The sequence below is a fragment of the Physella acuta genome, unplaced genomic scaffold, assembly GCF_028476545.2.
Source record: "Physella acuta isolate Inbredline_101_S28 unplaced genomic scaffold, ASM2847654v3 ptg000012l, whole genome shotgun sequence".
In the NCBI taxonomy this organism is placed as follows: Eukaryota; Metazoa; Mollusca; class Gastropoda; family Physidae; genus Physella; species Physella acuta.
In genome coordinates, this window is record NW_026731532.1 from 270,730 (window position 1) to 293,942 (window position 23,213).

The 23,213-nt window shown below is 35.7% G+C and overlaps 4 protein-coding genes across 9 annotated transcripts in view; 2 read left to right on the forward strand and 2 right to left on the reverse strand.

Annotated features, from left to right (window-relative positions):
- The first annotated feature begins 5,496 nt into the window (after positions 1–5,496).
- On the forward strand, positions 5,497–8,610 carry LOC131934968 (uncharacterized). Its single transcript, XM_059291246.1, has one exon. It carries the CDS (start codon positions 5,503–5,505, stop codon positions 8,002–8,004), a length of 2,502 nt encoding a protein of 833 aa, XP_059147229.1. The 5' UTR covers positions 5,497–5,502; the 3' UTR covers positions 8,005–8,610.
- On the reverse strand, positions 8,610–10,277 carry LOC131934979 (DNA oxidative demethylase ALKBH2). Its single transcript, XM_059291257.1, has 3 exons — positions 9,738–10,277; positions 9,196–9,338; positions 8,610–9,038 (listed from the first exon to the last, which is right to left on the reverse strand). The coding sequence occupies exons 1-3, from the start codon at positions 10,077–10,079 to the stop codon at positions 8,714–8,716; spliced, it is 810 nt and encodes a 269-aa protein (XP_059147240.1). The 5' UTR covers positions 10,080–10,277; the 3' UTR covers positions 8,610–8,713.
- Positions 10,278–11,653: 1,376 nt separating this feature from the next.
- On the forward strand, positions 11,654–12,723 carry LOC131934651 (uncharacterized). Its single transcript, XM_059290724.1, has one exon. The coding sequence runs from the start codon at positions 11,707–11,709 to the stop codon at positions 12,040–12,042; it is 336 nt and encodes a 111-aa protein (XP_059146707.1). The 5' UTR covers positions 11,654–11,706; the 3' UTR covers positions 12,043–12,723.
- A 2,902-nt stretch (positions 12,724–15,625) lies between these two features.
- The window catches only part of LOC131934989 (nuclear receptor corepressor 1), a 66,324-nt gene continuing 58,736 nt past the window's right edge, over positions 15,626–23,213 (reverse strand). For all 6 annotated transcript variants that reach the window (XM_059291276.1, XM_059291277.1, XM_059291278.1 and 3 more), the window contains 7 exons: positions 22,228–22,341; positions 21,694–21,793; positions 20,800–20,960; positions 19,920–20,235; positions 19,354–19,511; positions 18,778–19,057; positions 15,626–18,008 (listed from right to left, as the gene is read on the reverse strand). In XM_059291276.1, the coding sequence (XP_059147259.1) occupies positions 16,594–18,008; positions 18,778–19,057; positions 19,354–19,511; positions 19,920–20,235; positions 20,800–20,960; positions 21,694–21,793; positions 22,228–22,341 (2,544 nt within the window). In that variant the 3' untranslated portion in view covers positions 15,626–16,593. The remainder of the gene's footprint in view (positions 18,009–18,777; positions 19,058–19,353; positions 19,512–19,919; positions 20,236–20,799; positions 20,961–21,693; positions 21,794–22,227; positions 22,342–23,213) is intronic.

A 23,213-nucleotide genomic window follows, 5' to 3' on the forward strand; every position in this document is an offset into this window, starting at 1 on the left:
TGACCCCCCTTCCCTCATCACACACCATCACAAAATTACGGATCCCCCCTCCCCCTTACGAATGTGACGTCATTTAAGGACGACCCCCTGGAAGCTCTTTTCTTAGGGTTTGGCATCAAGCAGTGGCGTAGGCCGGGGGGGGGGGGGTTAGGGGGGTCATAACACCCGCCCATAGACCCCTCGGTATATATATAAAAAGTATGAGGGGGGTTGCAAATCGAAAGTTTGATGGGGGGGGGGGTGCAAATCGAAAGATTGAGGGGGGGGGGGGGTTGCAAATCGAAAGTTTGAGGAGGGGGGGGGTGCAAATCGAAAGTTTGAAGGGGGGGTGCAAATCGATACTTTGAGGGGGGGGGTGCAAATCGAAAGTTTGTGGGGGCGGGTGCAAATCGAAAGTTTGTCCCCGGAAAAAATTGGACCCCCCCTTGAGACAATCCTGGCTACGCCACTGGCATCAAGCACTTTTATATTGGAATTGACCCCATTAAATATACCCTGACACAAAATTCTACACTTAGGTCTTAGAGTCACATTTTTGGATAAATCATATAGAATTTAGGCTAGCTGCAGACAGTGTAGTGTTTTTCATGATTCGAGCTATTGTCAATGTCTTTCTAGACTCTATTTATTTTAACTTAAATCAACTTCACGTGTATTGATTTAACTGTGAGGCTGTTAGCTCAACATATTGTCTGATATATTTATAGCCTATCTACAATTCATAATTTGTTTAATATTGAGCAAAGAAATCAAAACGCTTTATGAACTCTTAATTAATTTCGAACACCTCACCTCAACTGAAGATGACAATATTACAAGCGAATATGTCCTTAGAAAATATTGAGAGTAGTCAATTTCGTCCATCAAAATATGAAATAAATTAAAAATAGGCATAGCTGATTTATTAATAATTTTTTTAAAGATACACTGCGAATAAAGGCCAATACCATTCTTGCTGTGAAGGTATCCAAGATTTGATTGGATACGGTGGCTATGAAGCAAATTTCGAAAGAGGAAGTTGTACACCAATACATTTGTTTTGAAAAAAAAATATGATTAATTAAATTATCCAACATACTCTAGTTAACAACAACAAAGGGTAACATTTTAAAATTTTAAAATAACAATTTAAATATAAAATAACAAAGACAATTCCTTAACAAACAACACAAACAACAAATTAGTAACAATTTTAAAGTTCATTTTACTTACTTCGAACTTAGCCAGCCAGCATCCCCGGCCAACTAACCAAAAATTTAAAAACTTCAGTCAGTGCTACTCAGTGTACTGTTAGTGTATGGCGGTGTGTAACATTCACCAACTGTAATTTAAGTTTTATTAATAATCACTTTATAGTGTATTTACTATATCAGTGTCTATCCGATAATGACACATTATATTTAATAGGGTAAAGGAGGGCGTTAAGAGCCACACTTTTTAGCACCTGTACATTTTTAAAGATTTCTACTAATCTAAGAATTTTTTAGTATTGAAAATGTGGCAAAATTATTCTAACATATCTTACACAATATAAAAATAATAACAAAGTCTATTAAATATACTTTAAATGGGTTTAATTGAACATTTATTGTCATACCCCCGAAATCAGCATTTGGGGTGAAAGGAGCCGGGCAATAGGGCAATAAGCATTATCTCCTAGTTTAGACTAACTCCTCAATAAAAATAATTAATTTCTAACCCCAAAATAGTTAATGCTGTGTACACACACTTTAACTGATACTAGCTATCACTAGGCCCCAATGGGCCCAGTCTACAATTGATACAATTACAGGTGTACATAGGGCCTAAAGTCAAGTAGTTTACAGTAGGCACATTAGTATGCCTAGTGTGTAGCTAGTATACTAGTGTGTAGCTGTCCAGAGTTAACATTCTTGTATGTAAAAAGGTTTGGTACTAACTAATCTGCCTTAATGCTTTCCCCTGATAAGCCATGTGTGCTATACATTACATAACATGACATGGAGGTGAGAAATGTTGAGGGGAGAGCAGTGGTTCTGGTTTCCCCTTTGTTCTCCTTGCTGGACCCTGAGGGCCATAAATTACATAAGGAGATGCTATCTCTGGTTGGCTGAGATCTAAGAACTTAGTCCATGTTACCTACAAAGAGATGAAGTTTAATGGTGGGTTAGATCATGGAGGTGAGAAATTGTGAGGGGAGAGCAGTGGTACTGATTCCTCTTTGGTCTCCACCCTGCTAGACCATGAAGGTCATATGTTACATAACATGATTGTCTGAGATCTGTAACTGTAATCCATGTTACCTACAAAGAGATGAAGTTTTATGGTGGGCCAGAAACTGGTGGGGGTTGGGTATCATGGTAAACGGAAAAAAAGTCACAGGAAAAAAAAACACAGAAAAAAAGTCACAGTTTTTGCTAGGAAAAAAAGTCACAGAAAAAAAGTCACAGTGGAAAAATTTTATCGGAAAAAAAGTCACAGAAATAAAGTCACAGAAAAAAAGTCACAAAAATCTTTTTAGAAATATTTTTATGAATTTGTTAAGAATTGTAAATTTTGTATGTTTATAGTTATGGGTTGTATTTTTTGATAGCATAAATTATTTATAGACGTTAAAAGCAATATGATTTATAACAATTGTAAGTAAAAATACTCTAAGATAATTAACACAACAATCTCAACTTTTGTTACGTATTTAGTTAAATACGCGGTAGAAAAGTTAATTATAAAAGAAATTTAGGCACATTTTGCCGTAGGCTATTCTCTGGTCGGCCTCTCCTCAGTAGGCATTGTCCGAACATATTTTGTGTTGCTGACGTTATGCGTCAATGACAGCCTTTGAACCTTGTCGGCTTTCTGTTTTGATCCTAAGTTTTGTTATGTAATGAGCCTGATAAATGTGTGCAGTAAAGGTGGTTGAACTAAACATAACTATTGTTGCCATGAGTTGAGGGCAGCAAGTCAGACGAACTTACCATTTCACGGTAATTTAATATTGGTATTTAAAAAAAAAACACGATGAAAAACGTGACTTTGGAGCATTCTATTAAATGCTACTAATCTTAAGTTTAAAATAATTACAATCTACATACTTCATAATAAATATTTTTAGATGAATTATTAAAAATCCTATGCGTATACAGCCTACACACATTACATTACATTTAATTAATCCTAAGTTAATTTGCACTCTCAAAATATTTAATACATAAAAGTATTAACAAATATCATGCAAATATATATTTGTGACTTTTTTTCCTGTGACTTTTTTTCCTGTGACTTTTTTTCCTGTGACTTTTTTTCTGTGTTTTTTTTTCCTGTGTTTTTTTTTCCTGTGACTTTTTTTCCTACAATCGGGTATCATGGGGGTAAGAAATTGTAAGGGGGGGGGGAGCAGTGGTATTAATGTGTCTGTTTACTTCCATGCTGGACCATGAGGGTCATAAATTACATAACATACCACCCCAGATTGGCTGAGACCTAAGAACATTTATTCCTGTTACCTACAAAGAGATTAGAAGTTTTATGGTTGGTTAGAAACAGGTGGGGGCTGAGTCTGCTGTATTGCCCCTTAGGGGTAATAAGTACTCATACCATTTTAAAAATTACCTTGCTAACATGAGATGACTGAATTTTTACTTTTTAGCAGGTTAGAATAGTATTTCTATCATTTAGACACAAGTCTGTTTAACAATTAATACATTTTGTGTTAACTATTCCTATACCAGTGTCATATTCAGTGGTCTAATAAATGAGAAACTTGCACATAGGGTTTCAAGAGCCACATAACAGTATCTGTTATAACTTTTCTGAACAGGCAAGCTAGTGAACAAAATTAATGTATTCATGTAGATTTAGTTATTATCTAACAAATAAAACCATCATGGTAATGATCAGTCAAGTTTTACTCTGATAATGATAAAAACTTTATAGCATGGTAAAATGGGACTAATGTCGGCCATTTTGTTTTGGCACCAATAATCACTGTGCAAATAAAATTCACCAAAATAAAACTATTCTAGCCATAGCTATAAAAATAGTGTTAAAATGTACAACAATCAATGCTCTAATACAGGAACAAAGAATGGGCTTGAAAAACTCATTTGGTTTATTACAAAGTGAAGTTTCCCAAGTTATGTCTATTTGGAAAAAAAGTTCACAAAATGGTTTTATGGAGATGAGAAATTTTAGGGAAAGAGCAGTGGGATTAAATCTTGTCTCATCCTCTCCCTATTGGACCAAGTGGGTCATAAATTACATAAAATGAATCCTCTGCTTCTCTGTTATCAAAGAACAGCAGTGGTTGTTACCTCAGAAGTAGATTAGCAGTGTTATTGGGGGTTTTGTGGGGGTGGGGTGTTGATTGGGGCTTAATACCACACGGCTCTTAACGCCCTCCTTTACCCTATATATTGTTTAATAGAATCTTCGGGAGAATTTTTATACCCCTGTCGGATAATAATGGAATTTTTTAAAAAAAGGGGTGCTACAGTTGTGTTAGGCATTAGGTAGTTAACTAAATACACACATTACTTGCTCTAATATCAATGCTAACACTGTCCCTAACCCCGACCCTGGTCCTACCATACGCCTAACCCTAATTTGTAATTTCTAACCATAAAATTAGTCGAGATTACAATACTACTAACAACCCAACACTTATATTTTATAGAAGAGTCTATTATCTGTCATTGGTATCTAAAATCCTCTGAATCTTCTTTCAAAAAGGTGTGTTAGTCCAGTGTTATCTAGTATCTACTGATCTACTAGTAGGAGACTAATTTATAGCCTAAATTTAAAATAAAATTTTTAGGATAGCCCTAATTAATTTTATATAGGCGGCTATAGAATCAAAAAACAAATATATGAAGATTTAATTAGGCTAATGATCCTACTTTTAGCTTCACAGTAGCATATTCTGTTAACTGTAAAAAACAATGTCCAAAAACTTGAGTGTGCATTTTGTAGGTAATTTCAATTTAAAACGAGGTCTGAATCAAGTAATGTACAGATTAAATAATTAAAACATCTGCCTAGACTTTTTAAATGCTTTTTTTGTCAATATATAAGTTAATTGTGCTACCTTTCTTGGTTCCAACTGTATCCTATATTTAACTGAAGAAATTAAAATAACCTGCTGAAAAACATTGGTGTTTCATCTGTGATTCTCCTTAGTTATATCAGAATCCATGTAATTACTGTCTGTCTTGTTTAGGGATTTGTCATCTGACCAAGTTTCATATCACTTTATCAGTAATATCAAACTACAAATATTTGAGCATGATTATGAATCCACATTTTTTATGGTACCTTTATTTGTGTAATCTGATGGTATTCCTCTGTACTAATTTAGTAATTTCAGTGTTTATTTCAAATTTCTTGGCTCAACTTTTTAGTTTTTCATTATTATTATTATCTCATAATTGATTTTAATATTATCAATAGTTTACTAATAATAGCCAGGTAATATTACTCTCTTTACTTCAATAGTTTACACTTTTAAACTCAACAGATTATGTCACGATGGATTCCAAGAAATGTCGTCGCCGATCACTTCGCAATTTAAGACGCTCATCAAATTTTTTTATCCCGGTGAAAGCTGTATTAGAAAACCAATATGACAGTGAAGACGTAATAGCTGTTGAGTCTGCTTATGGGAGTGCTTGGCTAGGAGAAAATGTTGATCATTCAAAACACACATCAACCTTTGCTGATTATGAATTTGTCCTCTCGGACCAAGGTGTTCCAACAACTTCATCCAATACCCCTGAATGTTGTAGGACACCAGAATCATTGTCAGCTGTAGCAGATGCCCCTTCATTGAACGTTAGTTCCGTCATCATTGCAGATTCCAACTATCCTAGCTTAGTTGATGAAGATACACAACTTATTGAAGATGCTGAGGATGGTAAAAATACAGCCAGCTTTTTGGCAACTTCTTGCAATCTTGAACCTAATGAGGTGGTTAAAACCAAATCTGCTGTTGTTACCTTGCCTCATTCTTCTACTAAACCTAGTTCAACAGGAGAATATGTCAAGAAAAAACAGAGATTACAAGATACTAGAATATATAGGAACAGTAAATCAGGTTTAAAGCAAAACAAGCCAAGTTCTTTTAATAAAGGAGCACTGCCACTAGATAAGAAAACCAAGCCAGTTCTCCAGTTACCAAAGCCATATCCAAAAACAAATGTTGATAAAAGGACCCCGCAGAAAAGTTTCCCATCCCACAAGGTGAATGAACGTGCTCATCAGTCTCTAGATGTGTCATGCTGCTCTAAATCAAATCAAGAAACTCCTAATAAAACAAGTGCCAGAAACACTTCAGATGTTCAGTCCAAACATTTGAAGTCTGTCATAGAGCAACTGTCATCCAAGCTCCAGGCATTACAGACAAGTCGAGGTCTTGGCCTGGAGAGAAAGCTAGAAAACAAAAATAGAATAGGAGAGCCAATTTTGCCATTGAAAATCAGACGAAAGAGTGGAACGCCAGGTTCTGAGCAGAAGAGAGAAAAAATGACGCCAAACTCAGACAAAAGTCTAAAGGCAAGACAAAGAAGAAGTCTTTCTTTGAAAAAAAGTGTGCCTAACATTGAAGTTGCTTGTGGTGCAGATGTTGATAAAGTTTTACCAAAGAAAACCAGCCTTGACTTTGACAAGCTTCTAGAAAGTGATGTTTTAGATCCAAGCACTCATGAAACTTTAGGTAATGGTGGGACAACTGGAGTAGCTGTATATGATGAACCTGATTTTATGCCAGAAAATATTTCAGTTGTTGAAAATTTTGGTGATGAGTTTTGCGTGAGTGATCACAATAAAGACATTGAATTAAATTTAGAAAAACTTAATTCTTTGAATGGATGTGATTTAGAAATTACAGAAGATTTAATCAAAAGTTTGGGTTTACCAAATTTAGCATCTAATGATTTACCAGTAGCTGATAAGATGGAGCACAAGACAGATTTTAGCACACCAGGCAAACAAAGTAAAAGAAAGTCTCTCAGAAGGTCCTCCAGATTTTTCTCACCACATGAAATGCCACTGAGTTTTGCGCTAGAGCAAAGCCCAGAAATTGATGACCATCTTACACTGAGCTCTGTTTCTCCATTAAAAACTTCAGGTTTGGTCAACAAATCATTCAGTATTTCCCAAGCAGACATTTATAATACATACTTTGATTTAGAAAATAAAGAAAATATGCTTGATAACTGCAATGATCAATGTACTGAAAACGATCAAGAATTGGAAAATTGCCCAAAGAACATGACAGATAATCAATCAAATATGTATGTGCTAAATGAAATGATAGATGACTTTAAAAGTCTAAGCACAGCTGATGTGACCATTAACGTGCCTGTAAAGGGAAAGAATAAGAGAAGATCTAGCAGCACTCACACTATAGGGGGAGACAATGAGGAATGTAGTGCAGCAAAGAGCAGCCCAAAATTAGAAAATAATTTGAACATTTCAGAAGAGGATGCAGAATCTCCACATGAGTTACCCATTGTTGACATGGAAACTGAAGTCTCCGGTGACTTGGTTTCTGATACTGCTGAAGAGATGGATACCAGTGACACAGGCAATAGAGTTTTGAAATCTTTGAGAAATAGAAAATCATGGGGCTTTCCTCAAACTTCAAAACCTGTTAATAACGTAAAAATCACAAGAAATAATAAAGACAAAAACTCATCTGAAAGTTGTGATGGTAAAAGTTCAACACAGGAACCAAAGTCTGATAGTATAGACATAAGTCCCGCACTTGTTGATCTGTACCGCAATAAAAACTTTGTGCAGCCCAAACCTAAGGTATGGGAGACAATTAAGGAAAACCCGCCCAACCATCTTGCAGTGTTCACAAAGAAAAAATTCAGACGTTCTCTAGTTTTTAAAGACAACGCCACTACAGCTAAGCTACAGCGTAGACACAAAAAAGCTGTAGAACTAAGTCAAGGAACGGAGAGGGTGCCTATCTCTGATGATGAGTTTATGAGGAAATTTCTAGATATTCAGCTGATGCTGGATTAAATGTTGGCACTATATTTGTTCTTGAGTAGGGACTACCAGCCATGAGCAATTTTTTGGGTATTATTTTACAAAATAAAATTTAACTGATGAGATGTAGAGAGTGCGCTAACATTTCACATGGTGGAATCAAAGATAAACACTCTTTGTATGATAAAATAAAATGAATACTATTTTAATAGTTGAAGTAATAATAAAATTGCTGATTTTTAAAGTTTTCAATATGCTGGAGACTAACTCTAATATTTTGAATTTTTAACATTGCCTTCTTAACTAATTTAGTTATATGCAATATAATACATTTTTAAAATGTGTGTATGTTTTTAGTTTATACTGGCTTGAAATTTATTACTAGCAAGCCACTGTATTAGAAATGTACATGTTGTGTTTTTTCCCCCTTAAAATTAGATTGACTTTGTGATGTATTTCATTTTCAACATGATGCCTAAATACAAAAAACATTTAATAATAATATTAAACAGTGTGAGATTATCAAAAGCTTTGATATTGTTCAGGTTTTTTTGACAGGGAATAAATGGAGCAGTATATATAGTGACATTTATTAGAAACAGCTTTTGAACTAAATATAATAAACTATTTGGGTTTGGCCATCATTTTATTTTCAAATGAATTTTATTTGTAGATAACTGATGCATTTCACTTGAATAAAAATGTAACAAAACATTGGTCCAACACTATATCACTGCTTCAATCAACTGACTTTGACATGTTTACAATGTGATTTGTCCATCATACGAAATGTCATGTTAATCCTCAACCCCAGAGCTTTCATGCGTTTGGGGAGAGAGTGGTACCAATATGAGTTTGTTGGATGTTTCATCAAAAGTAAAGAACCATGTTCCAGTTGTATTGTGACCGTGTCTATCTTGCGTTTGGCATTTTTCCCTCTGGAGTCCTGGTGTTTAAACACAAAGTCTCTCATCTGACCTAAACTTAAAGATGCTATTGGGTATCCTGACTGGAGATCTTTCTCATCGTCTTTATGTTCTCCCATGTAATCTTTACCGTCTTTGTATCTGCAAAAAGATGTTGAGCTTATACAGAATTTAAAGATAGTAATAGTCTTTTTAACTAAAGTATCCCAACAAAATTTTTTAAAAGCAATGAATAAGTAATATTGTCATTCATGTGTTTCAAATGTATTAAAATGTGCTGTATAGATTTCGTCTTCACCTGTTGATGAGTACAAAATTAAAACTGTAGCCTGTTGTTTGTGTTATCTGTTCTCTAATTTTCACCAGTAAGGTCGTCCACGGCTGAGCAGGTAAAGTTTTACCAGAAAATGTGTATGACAACCCTTCACTGCCATGGGCTACCTGTTGTAAAAAATCAGGAAATTATTGAAATGTCCTTAAAAAATGTGGCATTCAATTTATTAATTGAGAAAAACAGATGGCAGTGGCCGGTCTCTTTCAGAAATCTTTCTTAATTTGTAGCTAATGAAAATTACTTATGTATTTTAAATATAATCGTATTCCTTAGTCCTAACAGTATAGGCCTAGGATTATCTGTGATTTTATTATCTATACATGTACACCCAGGTAACTAGGTGGTACTGGCTGATATTACCAGTCTACAAGGCATGAAAGAAAATAATTTCTTAATTTTTTCCCCACAAAGTTTATTTACTCTTTATCATTCCTCCCCCTTCCCCTAATTTTTATCTACATTGCTGCTGATTACCATGCTAATTTCAGTGCATTGTTATGGGTTACCTGTTTCCTAGGTATATCAACTGACTTTCCAAACATCATCACTTTAGCCAAGTCCCCTTCATAGTAGGTAAGCTCTTGCTCGCACTGGTTCAATAGACATGTTGCTTCCTCTGCTGTGTATAAGTGTGTATACTGTAAATTTAGATTTTCCCCTTTGATATCTTTCCAAATACAACATTTTGGAGCATCAAGAAAAGAAATATTTTGTTGGTCACCAAATGAATGTTTTTTTAGTTTTTTATTTGAAAAACTGTCATCGCCAGTTCCATTATCATCTGTTTTGAAGTTTGTTTTCACACATTGTCTTTTCTTCTTTCCTTTTTCTAAAGTATTTACTTCCATCTGGAGCACAATTTAATGTTAAACGAAATTTCACTTTATTATTAGCTCCCCCTAGGCACTAGAGTATAGTATGTCAGGTGGATAATATAATATATGTTGACTTTTCTCTCAAAATGTTAGTCATAAAGTAGATCTACTACTACTGTAGATGTTCGCGTTAGAAGTGAGTTTATTTAAGGGGAGGAATCGTGAAGTAGGTTGCTCGACTATATCATCAATACAATACTCAATAGAGATCTAGGTCTATTGCATCTTTTCTTGGCATAACCCACAACCAGTGTTGTAACCAAGTCAAGTCAACAAATATATCAGCGATACCACTACTGAGAAATCGACTATCCTGATAAGGCTAAAGTTCAGTAGAACTGGGCTTGGTTGGTAGAGAAGCGATACTGTTTTATCGTACTTGATTATAACTCTCCTCTCTTTGAAGTTCAACTTGGCGTTGTCACACAGTTAGGTGGATTCTGTAAAGTTTGGTAAACAACAAATAACTGAATACCGTCTCAAAATAAAAATTATTGTAGGATGTTTCTTCTACTTTAAATATAGGCTCATTTAGTATTATTTAGGCTAACCTAAGTTGTCTATTTATTTGTGTAATATAGCGCTTGGGGGAAAAATCTTTGATAATCTATCGTTTTATTTTAGGACTTAGTCTAGAATCTCCTAGATCTATTCTATCTAGATCTAGATCTTCTAGGTGTTGTTAGCCTAACACTACTAACTACTACTAACTGTAGACTGTAGTCAGTGTTAGGACTTAGAATTCTTAGATGACTTAGAATCTATCTAGTCTAGGACTAGGAAAACACTTTTACTTGACTTTTAGGTTTAGGAGGTGCGTAAATCGGCCGTGTGTGGCTCTGCTACTCATTAATGATTAAATGCCTTCATTTCATATGTTTGGAATTAATTTTAAATGGCAAATGCACAACATTTATTTTTTGCCATTATTCATGAAAGGATTAGGCCTACTTTCCTTAATTTTATTTTTACTCATTTGCAGGGGGGGTGGGGTATATATTTTCTATATAATATAATTTCCATTTCGTTCGGGGGGTGGTAGAATTTCTTCAAAGAGATGCCTGGAAGAAACTCTGCTCATTTGTGACTTGATTTTTACATTAGTTGAGTAAAATTAGTAGTTTCTAAGACCAAGAGTAATTTGGACATTCAAAATTATTCAAATAATAGTAGTGCCTAACAGCTAGTTCAGTAGATATATTATTAATCTAGTAAATTGACTTAATTCCTTTACACTGGCTTTGACAAGCCTAGTAGTTAAAAAGGCAAAGCTACATGAGGGCCCAGTATTTAGTAGTGTAGGCCTACTGTTTAACTTATTTATGAATGATCCTTTAAAAATCTCAGTGCAAAGCCAGTGAGTCAATAGGGTAAGGTGAAGACAAAGTTGTAGTGGTCTTTGTAGTTATTCCTGCTCTCGAAGTTCATCAGTTTTTCTTTATGGGCACTTTTATTTTATGTAGATTTTATAATTTATACCAATCACTTTTCTGTAGTATAAAGCACACACAAAGAGAAACAGGCAGGTTTGAAATACAGTGATTCAAATTTATGTTTCCCCAGGTTTTTTTTAGCAATGGCTATAACATGAACCATCATCATGGCTGCAGTCTATAAAAGTTTAGTCTGGACTTTACTCATTTTGCTGGTTCTGGCGCAGCTGTGTGAAAATGTTACAGAGTATGCCTTCAAACGCTACACATACAGGAAGAAAAGAGATGACAAGCGCTACAAGTCGGCCAGGCAGCGCTGTGAAATGGGGGCTGAATGCCAGGGCCTCTGGGGCGTTAAACACACAAACTGTATCAGAATGTGCATGTCTGATTTTTGTTACAGAGAACTGTATGGAGAAGATGAGCTTGAGGAGGGGGAAATTGATGTCAGATTAAACTCATTTAAAGGCTGTCTCAGCCAAGTTAAAATGGAGGACTTCTAACTCCTAAGCTGCTCAAGAAAAATAGTATGTACAGAGCAATGATAGTTCCTACAATATATCTGATCACTGCCCAGATGAACTTAAAATATGTTCTGACATCTCTTGATTCATGGATTACCTTCAGCAGGATTAAATGTTCTCTCTTAATGTTACTTTGTCAATGTTACACAAGGCAGTAGGTTTGATTATCAATGTTCAGAAGATTTGACAGGAAAAAAATTCCTTTTTCTTAAAATCTCCTGTGGTATTTCAAATGGAAGAAAAACAGAATATGTGATTTTAGCAAGTTGAAATTTGTTAGAGTGAAAAAAATTGAATGAAAAGCCTTGCTGGTTATTGAAAATAATTTCAACAGTGGACTGTTTATTTATATTATTTTAAACTTATCCTATAAATGTTAGGATAATAAGATATTTTATTAAAATTTTGCTGATTTTGAGTTGTCTAAAATTTGTATTCAAATATAAATGGTCTGTTATAATATTTACATTTTCTTACTGTAAGAGTTTTCTTCTTGTCAGTGTAATGAATGAATATCAACTCTAAATTTTAAATATAATGTATGTTTTGACTTTTATATCAATAATTAAGATGTCATTTTAAAAAAAACAACTCTTTTTTTGTCCATTATCTCAGTAAGAATAAAAAAAAAGTTTGTTCAGTATTGGTTTAAACTTTAAACAGTCTTTGTTTTAATCCATCACATATGGCTTGCAGTAATAGCATTACAGTGTGTTTTGATAGTATATTTGAATACATGGGTAACAGTCTGTGTTAGAAAATGTTTGTGTGGATTTTACCTGGTTTGTTTTAAAGGCCCAGAGCGAAGACAAATAGTGAGCATGGTTCAATGCACACAAGACAGAATGTGACATAAGCCATCTGGGATCAAGTGGCAGCATGGAGCAGCAGGCTGCAGTAAAGATGTGGGCCCGCTCGATGGATAAGCACCAACTGAGATACAGAAGTGTTATATTTGATGGAGATACCATCAAGGCTCTCCATCAACTGGGCCCATATCAGGACCTCACTGTAGAGAAACAGAAGTGTGTGAATCATGTGGCCAACAGGCTGGACACTGCACTGTGGAATGTGGTGGATGCCTGCACTGAGGAATGTGGTGGATGCCTGCACTGAGGAATGTGGTGGATGCCAAGAAAAAGGAAAAAGTGACACATGGTGGAAATGGTAGGGGTAAACTTACCAAGCAAAGATTGCCAAACTACAAAAAATATTTCACTAAGGCGTTGCGCTCCAACTCCTCTGTTCAGATCCGGAAAGCCATTTAGGCCACATTTCACCATTGCTCATCCACAGATGAGGAACCTAAACACCAGGACTGCCCGGAGGGTGCATCCTCCTGGTGTTTTTTTCAGCGGGCTGCTGCTCAGGGTTTGCCCACACCATAACATGAAAAGATGGTGTTGACATACATATGTCCATTAGTTGCAGAGAACATTCTTATTGTTAATGAACACATGACACATGATGACCTCCTTCACCGGTGTTTAGATGGAAAGACACAGAATACGAATGAGTCAATCCATGCTCTAATATGGAGTAGGTGTCTAAAACACCTTTTTGTGGGGAGAAAAAGACTGGAGGTGGCAGTTAGTATAGGTGTTGGGGAGTTCAACATGGGTTCAAAGGCTACCCATGATTTTCTGGGCCTCTTGAACCTTCCAACAGGTTCCAAAACCTATAAGATTGGGATGAGGAGAGATGCCATTAGGGTCAGCAAGGCTCAAAAATCCCTTCTTTACAATGAAGTGTTCAGGAGGCAGTTAAGAAGGGTTGCTGAAGAAAAAGAAAGATCCCGAATTGAGCTAGAGGAAGGGGGTCCACAATATTTGCCTGGTGGTGCAGATGTTTAATGGGCTATCTATTATCAATTATCTTATATTGTTTACTATTTTGATATGATTAATGTTGAACTTTATATGTGTAAATATGTCTTGTTTTATTCAGTGATGTAAAGTTTATGTCATGAACTTGAATTTTTACTTGTTTTTCTGTTTTAAAAACTTCTAGTTTGTATTATTATTACAAATATTTGATAACTGTACTTGTGATCTTTTGTCATTTCCACTGATTTCTACCTAGTAGTCAATACTCAAGTAACGTGAAGCATACCTTAGCAGTGTTCCCATTGAATAGGTAGTATCTTGTCAGTTACCTTTCTTAATTCAAATTTTTGTTTAAACTATTTGAAAATATATAACAATTTCTGGATCTTTTTTTTTTAGAAGTCAGAAATGACATTGTGACCAATATTGTAACTACACAACAGTTAGCATATCAGAAATACTAAGGCCATGTGTTACTTTTTTCATATTTCTCTACACATTGCTATTACAATTAAAGCTTCAGCTTTCTATAATAATCAGAACTAAGTAACTAGCTTCACACTGCATTTTTAATGCATGATACAACTGGCATTGATGTGTTGGCTGTGGGGGTTTCACCTCCTGTGGCACAAGTGTCAGAGCATGTGGACTTGCTACAGCAGCATCATATAGTATTCAGTCTTGTTGTGATGATTGCTACAAATTGTCTATTGTGTCCGTTTTGAAGAGTCTACTACTGTCACTAGGCAACAATTTGCAGATTTCTTTTTAGTCTGAAGGAAATAGCTGAAGCTCTAGCCCATTGTTCTTTTAATAATTTGAGTGCATTTGGCAACTTGTACAAGGACATTAACAACTGCAGAAATAGATCATTGTTGAATTGGTCAGCATTACATGCAGTTTAATATTCAGGGTGCTGTTAAAAGTAATATATATATAAAGTATATATATATATAGAAAACACCATGCAGCTTAGCCACCACCCTCATCCTCACCTGTCCGGTGAGCTATGGTTCACCACGAAAATTTACAATTGTAGAGCCGGGTTTGTGACAGCTATTAGGGGCAGATAATTTAGGATTAAATGATTTGAAACGAAGGGGAGGTAACAATTTCTGATCTTTTCTTTGACTGTAAACGGTTGCTTTCACTGGGCGGGAGGGGGTAGTGTTGAATTCACAAATTATGAATTGCTTATAAGCAGAAAATAAAACAACTAGATGGCGGTGTATAATATGTTGCGGGTCAGCTCGTTGTAAATAAGTGAGGACTAACATGGAATAATACTGTTCAGATTTCACTATTTTAGGCTGAGTGGCAATAGCATTTAATTAACATGTATGAAATCTAGTTTTCTTAAAATCAGTGAAAATCTTTCTTATGCTACTACTACTATCCTTAATTTTGATCACTAAGCTCATCATAGGCATTATTTTATGTAATACTTAGTGGTTTATTTTTTTTTTCATTTTCAAAAATTAAATGTCAAATTTGCGGTTGATAATTAGTGCTTATGGTGTGTATGTAACTGTTACAAATTATTTTACATCAAATATCAATGGGTTATCATCTCAGTTATTGGAATTAGGTCAATTGAGTAGGCCTATATTCTTTCAGTTTAAATAATAAGTTATTAAGTACTAAAGATTGGTCTTTAGAAGGATAAAAAACAACAATGATAATGAAATTTAACATCATCTTGACAATTAATAACTGAACAACACCTGTATACACTAACCAACTTTATTTCTAAACTGTTAATAACCAAATGTATGAAGACAGAGTCTTATCAATTTTAAAATTAATTCAAAATAGTCTAACAAAATTTATATAGCTCATTAGTCTTCTCAAAAGAAAGCTATAAGAAAATAGCCTTTTACCTAGATAACATTATTGTTAACATTTTACACCTATTTGGTAAATGCACAGAAGTGCCCAATGATATTACATTACTTCACAATACAATACCAAGGGAGCTAAGCATGATACATTTAAAACAATTCATGGCAGTTTTGCTTCATTGTACAACAGTGTTACATTTTAATTTAATTCAACATATTATTTAAGGGGTAAAACATAGTCATATTTCAAAAGAGAATATTCACATGTAAAGAATATGAAACAAAACAAAGAAAATGAAATAAAATTTGCCAAGTTTAAACTAAAGTTTTCACACACACTTCCAATTTGGTTAAAAGACCATTTTTTTGGACAACTTCCAAGAAAATCTCAGCAGATATAAAAATTATTTTTGGGAGAAAACAGCATAAAAACATTAACATTAAAAAAACAATTTTCATTTGTATTTTTTGTCATGCCGCTAGTAAGGACAACCCACAAAATAACCAATACTGATCAATGACAACAACTTCACAAACAATCATTTTCTGTTTTACAAAAACTAGTATATTCACTTCTTTTTCAGCCCTCACTCTTTCAAAAGGTTTTTTATTCATTGATCCAATTTCTTAATTGGTAATGAAACAAAACATTTTCTTCTTTAACCATACATATTAAAATGTCAAACATAATGTACATAGTTTTAAAATGAGAAGTCGGAAACATTTAAAAGAAAAAAATGAATAATGGTATAATTTTTAAAATATACTTTTAAAAAAATGTTTACAGTTACATTACAAGTTAACTAGAAAATACGTAATGACAGTTACTAATGAATATGGAGGGGGGAGGGTTGTATTATGTTCTACATGTCATCATCATCAGACAGGGTCTCATACTGAGAGGACAGCAAGGGTGCTGGTTCCTGATCCCTGGAACACATGGTCGTTTGGTCAGGGTCTCGCATCATGCTGGACACCACCGGCTGTGTGCTGGACGAGTACGAGATGGTCGCAGACACAGACGTGGCCAGGCCACCGTGGCTCTCGGAGTGGTCGGAGCTTGTTATAGACCTGTTCCCCGTCTCGTCCCCTATCCCAGAGTCAGGACCCGGTCTGGGGCATCTCCACTGTTGTGTGTAGGCGTGGGGTTCACTGGTCGAGTCACTAGATCCTTGAGTCACCTCAGAGCCGGGTATGTTGTCGTTAGATCCACCTTGGGATGTGCTGTCCAGCCCACCTGTCCTAGCTCGTTTAGGAGGCTTGGAGCGATCAGCTGATGTTGAACTATCCACCCCCTCCCCTTCCTCCCCGGCTTTGTCTGGCCTGGTGCTGTCCACAGAGGAATGCAGCCCCGGGCCGGACTCAGCTTCTATACTGCTAACTCTGCTGCCAAATCTAGACCTTGGTTTAGCTGAGCTCTCAGACTGTCCAGATGGGAAGGTCTCGTAGCCTTGAGCTTCATTCTTCTCCCCTGACTTGCCATCCTCCCCTGCCCCTTGAGTGTCAGGTCCTGACCATGAACCTTTACCCTCAGAGCTGTCCACCTGGCATTTCCTGGCCCCACGGCCTGAGGCTGACAGGGCCATGTAGCTGCTGGGTGTTGGCCCGACGGATTCATCATCTGGACTGTCGTCAGGAAAATCATACGCAGACAGACGTCCAGTTTTGTCACCACCAGAAGATTTATGTCCACTACGGCCGGTCGTTTCAGGTGGGCCAGAGCTAGGTGAGGGTCGATCCCTTGTGGAGGAGCTGCTGGGGTGTGAGACAGACTTGATGCCAGACTGAGACGGCATGCTAGACGACGGGGTGGCTGGAGATACGTCATCTTGCCGAACTCTTGGCCTCCCAATTGCCCTTTTCCTGCCATAAGCCGGAACACTAGATGAAGGTGACAGGGCGGGGTCTGCAGCATCTTGAGCTTGACCGCGATGGTAAGACGAGCCCTCATCAGCCTGGTCTGTTGAGTGGATAGAACTGACCCCATGCTGGTCTTGTGTTGTAGAGCCAGGGTACCGGCTTGACGGTTGGTCTTGTGGTGACGAGCTGTTGGCCATCTGTCCTGTCAGTTTCATCCCCGATGACGATGAGAGTGGAGACGGAAGAGACGACTGACTAGAGGATGTGGGCTTGTCGCCACGAGAAGCCCGAGGGTGAGGAGGAGTCTCGCTGTTGTCACGGAAACCCTGGTCGATCATAGCGGAAAATCCTGAGACACTCTGAGTGGGGGACTCATTAATGCTGTGTGAAGAACCACTACTCTCCACTGTTGCTAGGCCTGGCGTGTAGAAAACAAAAACTGAGTTCAATTACAAAGAACCAGGAGGAGCTACTACAAATGTGATCCCTGCTTATTATCAGAGATGTGACCAGACTTTTTTTATGGCATTGGAAATTAAGTTACATTTTTGTTGAAAAATCAATTTATTCTACCGAGAATAATTATAATTTAATTACGATTTTCTACATTTTACTATGAAAGTAAAATAAATTTTTAACTCCAATAAAGAAAAATTCCTTATAAAAGAAGCCAGGAAATATTTTGTTCAGTACTCAGGCTAGGCACAGTGGTTATGGTTGTCTGAAGATCTACTTCATGCTATCATTCCTCATTTTTTGTATAGCTAGGTGAAACATTTAAATTAGGATTGTAAGATTTGTCAAATAAAATTTAAAAAGAAAATGAACCTCAGAAAAAGTCACATCTCTGCTAGAAGGATTATTTAACATTAGCTATTTGATTCCTGAATAAGGCAACCATACAATTTGTTTAGAACAGAACTATTTAAGTTAAAGTGATGGTTTTATCTTCAACAATTTGTAAAGATGGCACTGAATACAGAGTTTTAAAAAAATGAAGATGAAAATGCTGTGAATAGATATCTCAACAATTAAAAAAACAGTTTAGATAACAAATTATTTTTCTTTCACTTTCTAACCGCAGAGTGAAGCAAAAACAATTGCTAGGCAAACACTTTCCTTGTTTTTATTGACTGAAGAGTTAAAACTATGTGAAGCTTCTTATGTAGTGTATAAACGTGAGTAACCTGATGGGGGGTAGGCGGCCTCTGGCAGACCCTGGTGGGTTGGTCCAGTCTGTGGGCGGGGGTGGAAAGGGTGATGCTGCTGCTGTGGCTGCGGGGACCGAGACTGGTCGGCGCTGCTCCTGTCACAGGGTCCCCCACTCCCCTGGGAGGGAGCATGAAGCTGGGATGGGTGGGATGGTTGGAAATGGCTAGGTTTGACTGAGGATGATGATGAGGGTGAGGTCGTGTCTGTCTGTCCAGGTGTCGGGGTTGTGTGGGCTGGTCGCTCTCCTATTCCATCCTAGATTTTTTTTAGGAAAGAAAAGAAAACATAGCATGTAGAAAATAAATACATAAATTCTCTTAAAAAAATAAAATAAATTGGCACTTGTGCATGAATAAATAAGTAAAATAAAAAAAATCACGAAGAAAATTATTTTAAATAACATTGTAACAGACTTATTTATTTAGATAACATTACAATTCTAGCAACAGCTACAATAAAAACTAGCATTTAATAACAATATCAATAGAAAGGTACTACAACGACAGATTGTAAACGTTAAAATAATACAAAACCAGAGACTAGTTTCTTACCCACTTCTTCCAGTTGGGTGATGGTCCCTGGCTGGTGGGCACACTGTAGCTGCGTGGCCTGGAGTCTGAGGTGGACCCAACCAGTCCAGATTCAGAGGCAGCAGGGCTTCTACGAGTGTGTGGCGCCTCCATCTCTCTATACTCACTTGGATTGTTTGCTGAAAGTAATTAATACAAGTTCAATATTTCCTATAACAAGTTTTTTTACTGAGATCTTTTTTTTAAAAAAAAAACCAAATGTTTAACTATGTTTTAAATACAATAGAAAGTATGCATTTTAATTTTAGCATTGAAAACAAGGCTTGTTCTGATGGTGATCAGGACAAAAGAAAGACATATAAGGCAGACACTGATAACAGGATGACATGGAAAAAAGGCAGACCAAATTAAGTGCAGAGGCCTTATGGCTTAAAGCAGAAGGCTGAGTTACACAACATTACTAAGTTTTTTTGCTATTTTTTTTTTAACTTCAGACTTTGAAAAAAGAGAGATATTCTAATCTATTAAAAAAAAAAAAAGTGTATAAAACAAGAGGGTATAAAAAAGCAAACAAAATAGAATGTTACCAGCATTGGCATCATGAATCATGGACAGCAGCCCTTTCTCCGAGGTGCTTGAGCTGCTGGAGGCTGAAGAAGTGCTGCCACTTGAACTAGAGCCTCCAACCTTGCCGGAGTCATAGTTTTTATTGATGATGTGATCAATGTGGTCACCCAGAGTCATGACACTGTTGGCGGTGGCCGCTGCGGCAGCAGCTGCTGCTGCGGCCTGGCTGCCCCCAACAGGGGAGGTGTGGGGGCGGGGCTCTGAGTCACTCCGAGCTCTAGCATCCAATTCTGGTCTAGGTCTGGGCTCTTCTACATGTGTGTCAATGTTTTCTCTCTGTAAGGACAAGTTTAACATCATTACACATTCACAAAATTGATTCTTAGTTACAAATTTTACAATATCTTCAATACTGAAGGCATGGTCGGGTGGTAGACTGTTAACCCAAAAGTCTTGAGTTCAAATCCTGGGTTCCTGTCTGTCAAACGCCTGAATTCACCCAGATCTAAAGGGTACCAGACTCATATTATAGAAAATAAAGACGGATGGGCATGGTGTTGACTACACTATCCCTTCATATGTCATAGTTACTGAAAAAGGTGAGTTCTACTTCACCTGCCCTATGAGTCGACAGGTTTGAAAGGGTACTTTACTTACTTTAAAACACTAAAATTAAAAAAAAAAAAAATCTACTCAAAATCAAATCATATTGTAAATAATCATAATAAAATAAGCTTAAATTTTAAACTTCTTTAAAAATAAAACTATAAAAATGCAAAAACATCTTTTAAGTAGCAATACTGCAAAACTAGCATGAAAATGAAATAACCCTTACTCTCTAAAAAAACTCCATGGAGGAAAACTTTTAATTCTCACAAAAGAAAGAAAATCGACGTTTACCTGTGGGTATTTAATCTTTGACCTGTAGTTCATGTCTGCCTGCTGCTGTTGTTGTTGTTGTTGTTGCTGCTGGCGTTTCTGCTCCATGTCCATCCTGCGATGTTCAGCCTCAGTTTCCATGTCTCTCCTTTCAGCTTCATTTCTTTTGGCTGTCTCAACTTCTATACAAATAAAACAATCATTGTTAATGTACAATCATCCTCTCGCAAAGATAATTGACCCACAAGGGAGTGTTATTTAGATTAAACCTCTGCCTATTGGAAAGTTAGGCCTCTCACCATCCAATCAATTATCATTGGTCTTCCAATCAAAATGTTCATAGAATTTTTTAAAATAAAAATGTTTATAATAACAAGCTATTAAATGAGCACTAAAAATAATAAAATGATTAAATGCACCACGATTTATATAACTGTAAAATTTTATGAGTGACCCTATCGTTTCTTTATAGTTATATAAATTGTAATGCATTAGAAATTTTCATTTTTTTTTACTTTATATAAAATATTTTGACACAGTAAAATCACAAAACTAAAAACATTGGCACACCAAAGCAGCGCAACAAACAAGTGTAATTGTACTTTTATAGAAATCTTCAAATAATTAAAAAAATTAATCATACATCTATGTATGTCATAGTTCATGTTACTTTGCATTGCCATTGACCTTTGTGCCAAAGTTTGAAACAAATCAGCTTGGTAGAAATGAGTGAGATTTCATTTTCAAGTTTCAACCCATGGAAAAGACAACAGCATTAAGACAATAGCATATGTTAAATAAAAGCTTGTGAAAATGCTTATTTTTTAATTTTCAATCTTGTTCATAAGGCAGTTAGAAAAGTTCTGAATACCACAGCACTAACAATCAGTATCCAAAGCTTAATTTTATTATTACCTTTCCTGTGTTGTTCTTGAGCTCTGGCCTGGTTTTCAAGTCTGCGCGCCTCCATGTGTCTTTGGTGTTCCAATTCATTTTGATGTTCAATTTCCATTCTCTGGACATGCAAACATGCACAAGTCAAATAGTATTAGCTGCACTATAGCATTGTATATTGATGTTTTTAACATCATAGCATGTCTGCTTTTAAAACATTTAATACTCCAACATTTTATTATTGATCTATTGAAACTAAGATGGTATTATTTTTTAGCCATGTTGCTATACATTTATAAGCTCCCATATTTTTTAAACTGATATATTCAAACAATGTTGGTATACTTTTGCAAGCTCCCATCTAAAAAATTAGTAGGTTTCTATTCTTAAGAACAAACCAAGTTCTTATACATTCAAGTCCAATATTTTTAGATCCAACCACTTGTTTTGTATGTAAATAGTCCAACATTTTTAGATCCAACTACTTGTTTTATATTTAAATAGTCCAAATTTTTTAGATCCAACCACTTGTTAAGTGTTTAAATAGTCACACACCTGTCTCTGTCTCTCTGCCATTTCCTGTCTCTGTCTCTGCTGGTCCATCTGGCGCCTTTGATCCATCTGTTGCTGCTGCTCCATGCGAATTTGTTGGTTCATAAGTTCTCTTGCCTGGAAAAGTTTTAAGTAGTGCATTTTCAAATGGATACTAAGATAAGATAAGACAACTAACAAAAAGATTGAAGCAACAAATAGATACACTAAGACATGTAACAAAAAGTTTGAAGGGTCTTTATGTTTATATGTATAGTACTTTTAAAAGAAATTAGATGTATATTCATTTAAAGTTTTTAGTATCTTTTTAAAGATATCAATCTAAAGCTTTAATTTAGAAAACTGAACTTGCTCATAAAACAGGACCAAAATTGAAAGAATCAGCCTTGCACAACCATTTCAAACTGAACAGTAGATCCAATTTTCATTTTTACTTTCTCGTATATACGAAGTATAGAGAAAGTCTTGTAATCGTGCAAAAAAAAGATTACTTGAGTACCGTTACAGCTAGGTTGATGAAATTTCATATATAAGTATTTTATCAAAATCGTAGTTCCGTATCAACTTTTGAGCGATTTCCCATAACCGGAAGTGGTACTTTTTCTACTTTGAATTTTTCAAAAGCCTATAACTTGAGTACTATTTCAGATAGATAAACGAAATTTCACATGTAAGTAAAAGATCTAATTCTCTACCTTCTATCAAATTTTGAGTAATTTCCGTTTACCGGAAGTACTAATTTATGCTATTTCCGATTTTTCAAAAAACGCATGTAAATTTATAAAGTACTAATAATATTGCGCACTATTATACACATCTTTATTCGGCGTTCGCTTGGTGCGCAATTGTTGTTTTATGAGATTCTATTCTATTTTTAAAAGTTTAAGTATTTAAAATGGATTAAAATCATAACTATATCCCCAGTTACCATCCCCTGTTGTTTTATGTAAGAATATTCAAGAAAGTTTAGGGGAGATCACTACCGGTTT

Excerpts from the sequence above, each read along its gene's own strand:
- LOC131934968 (XM_059291246.1), top strand. The coding sequence starts at position 5,503 with ATGGATTCCAAGAAATGTCGTCGCCGATCACTTCGCAATTTAAGACGC.
- LOC131934979 (XM_059291257.1), bottom strand. The coding sequence starts at position 10,079 with ATGGAAGTAAATACTTTAGAAAAAGGAAAGAAGAAAAGACAATGTGTG. Across the intron at positions 9,339-9,737 it reads TTGATATACCTAGGAAACAG|GTAGCCCATGGCAGTGAAGG; the intron begins GTAACCCATAAC and ends TTTTTACAACAG. Across the intron at positions 9,039-9,195 it reads AATTTTGTACTCATCAACAG|ATACAAAGACGGTAAAGATT; the intron begins GTGAAGACGAAA and ends ATCTTTTTGCAG.
- LOC131934651 (XM_059290724.1), top strand. The coding sequence starts at position 11,707 with ATGGCTGCAGTCTATAAAAGTTTAGTCTGGACTTTACTCATTTTGCTG.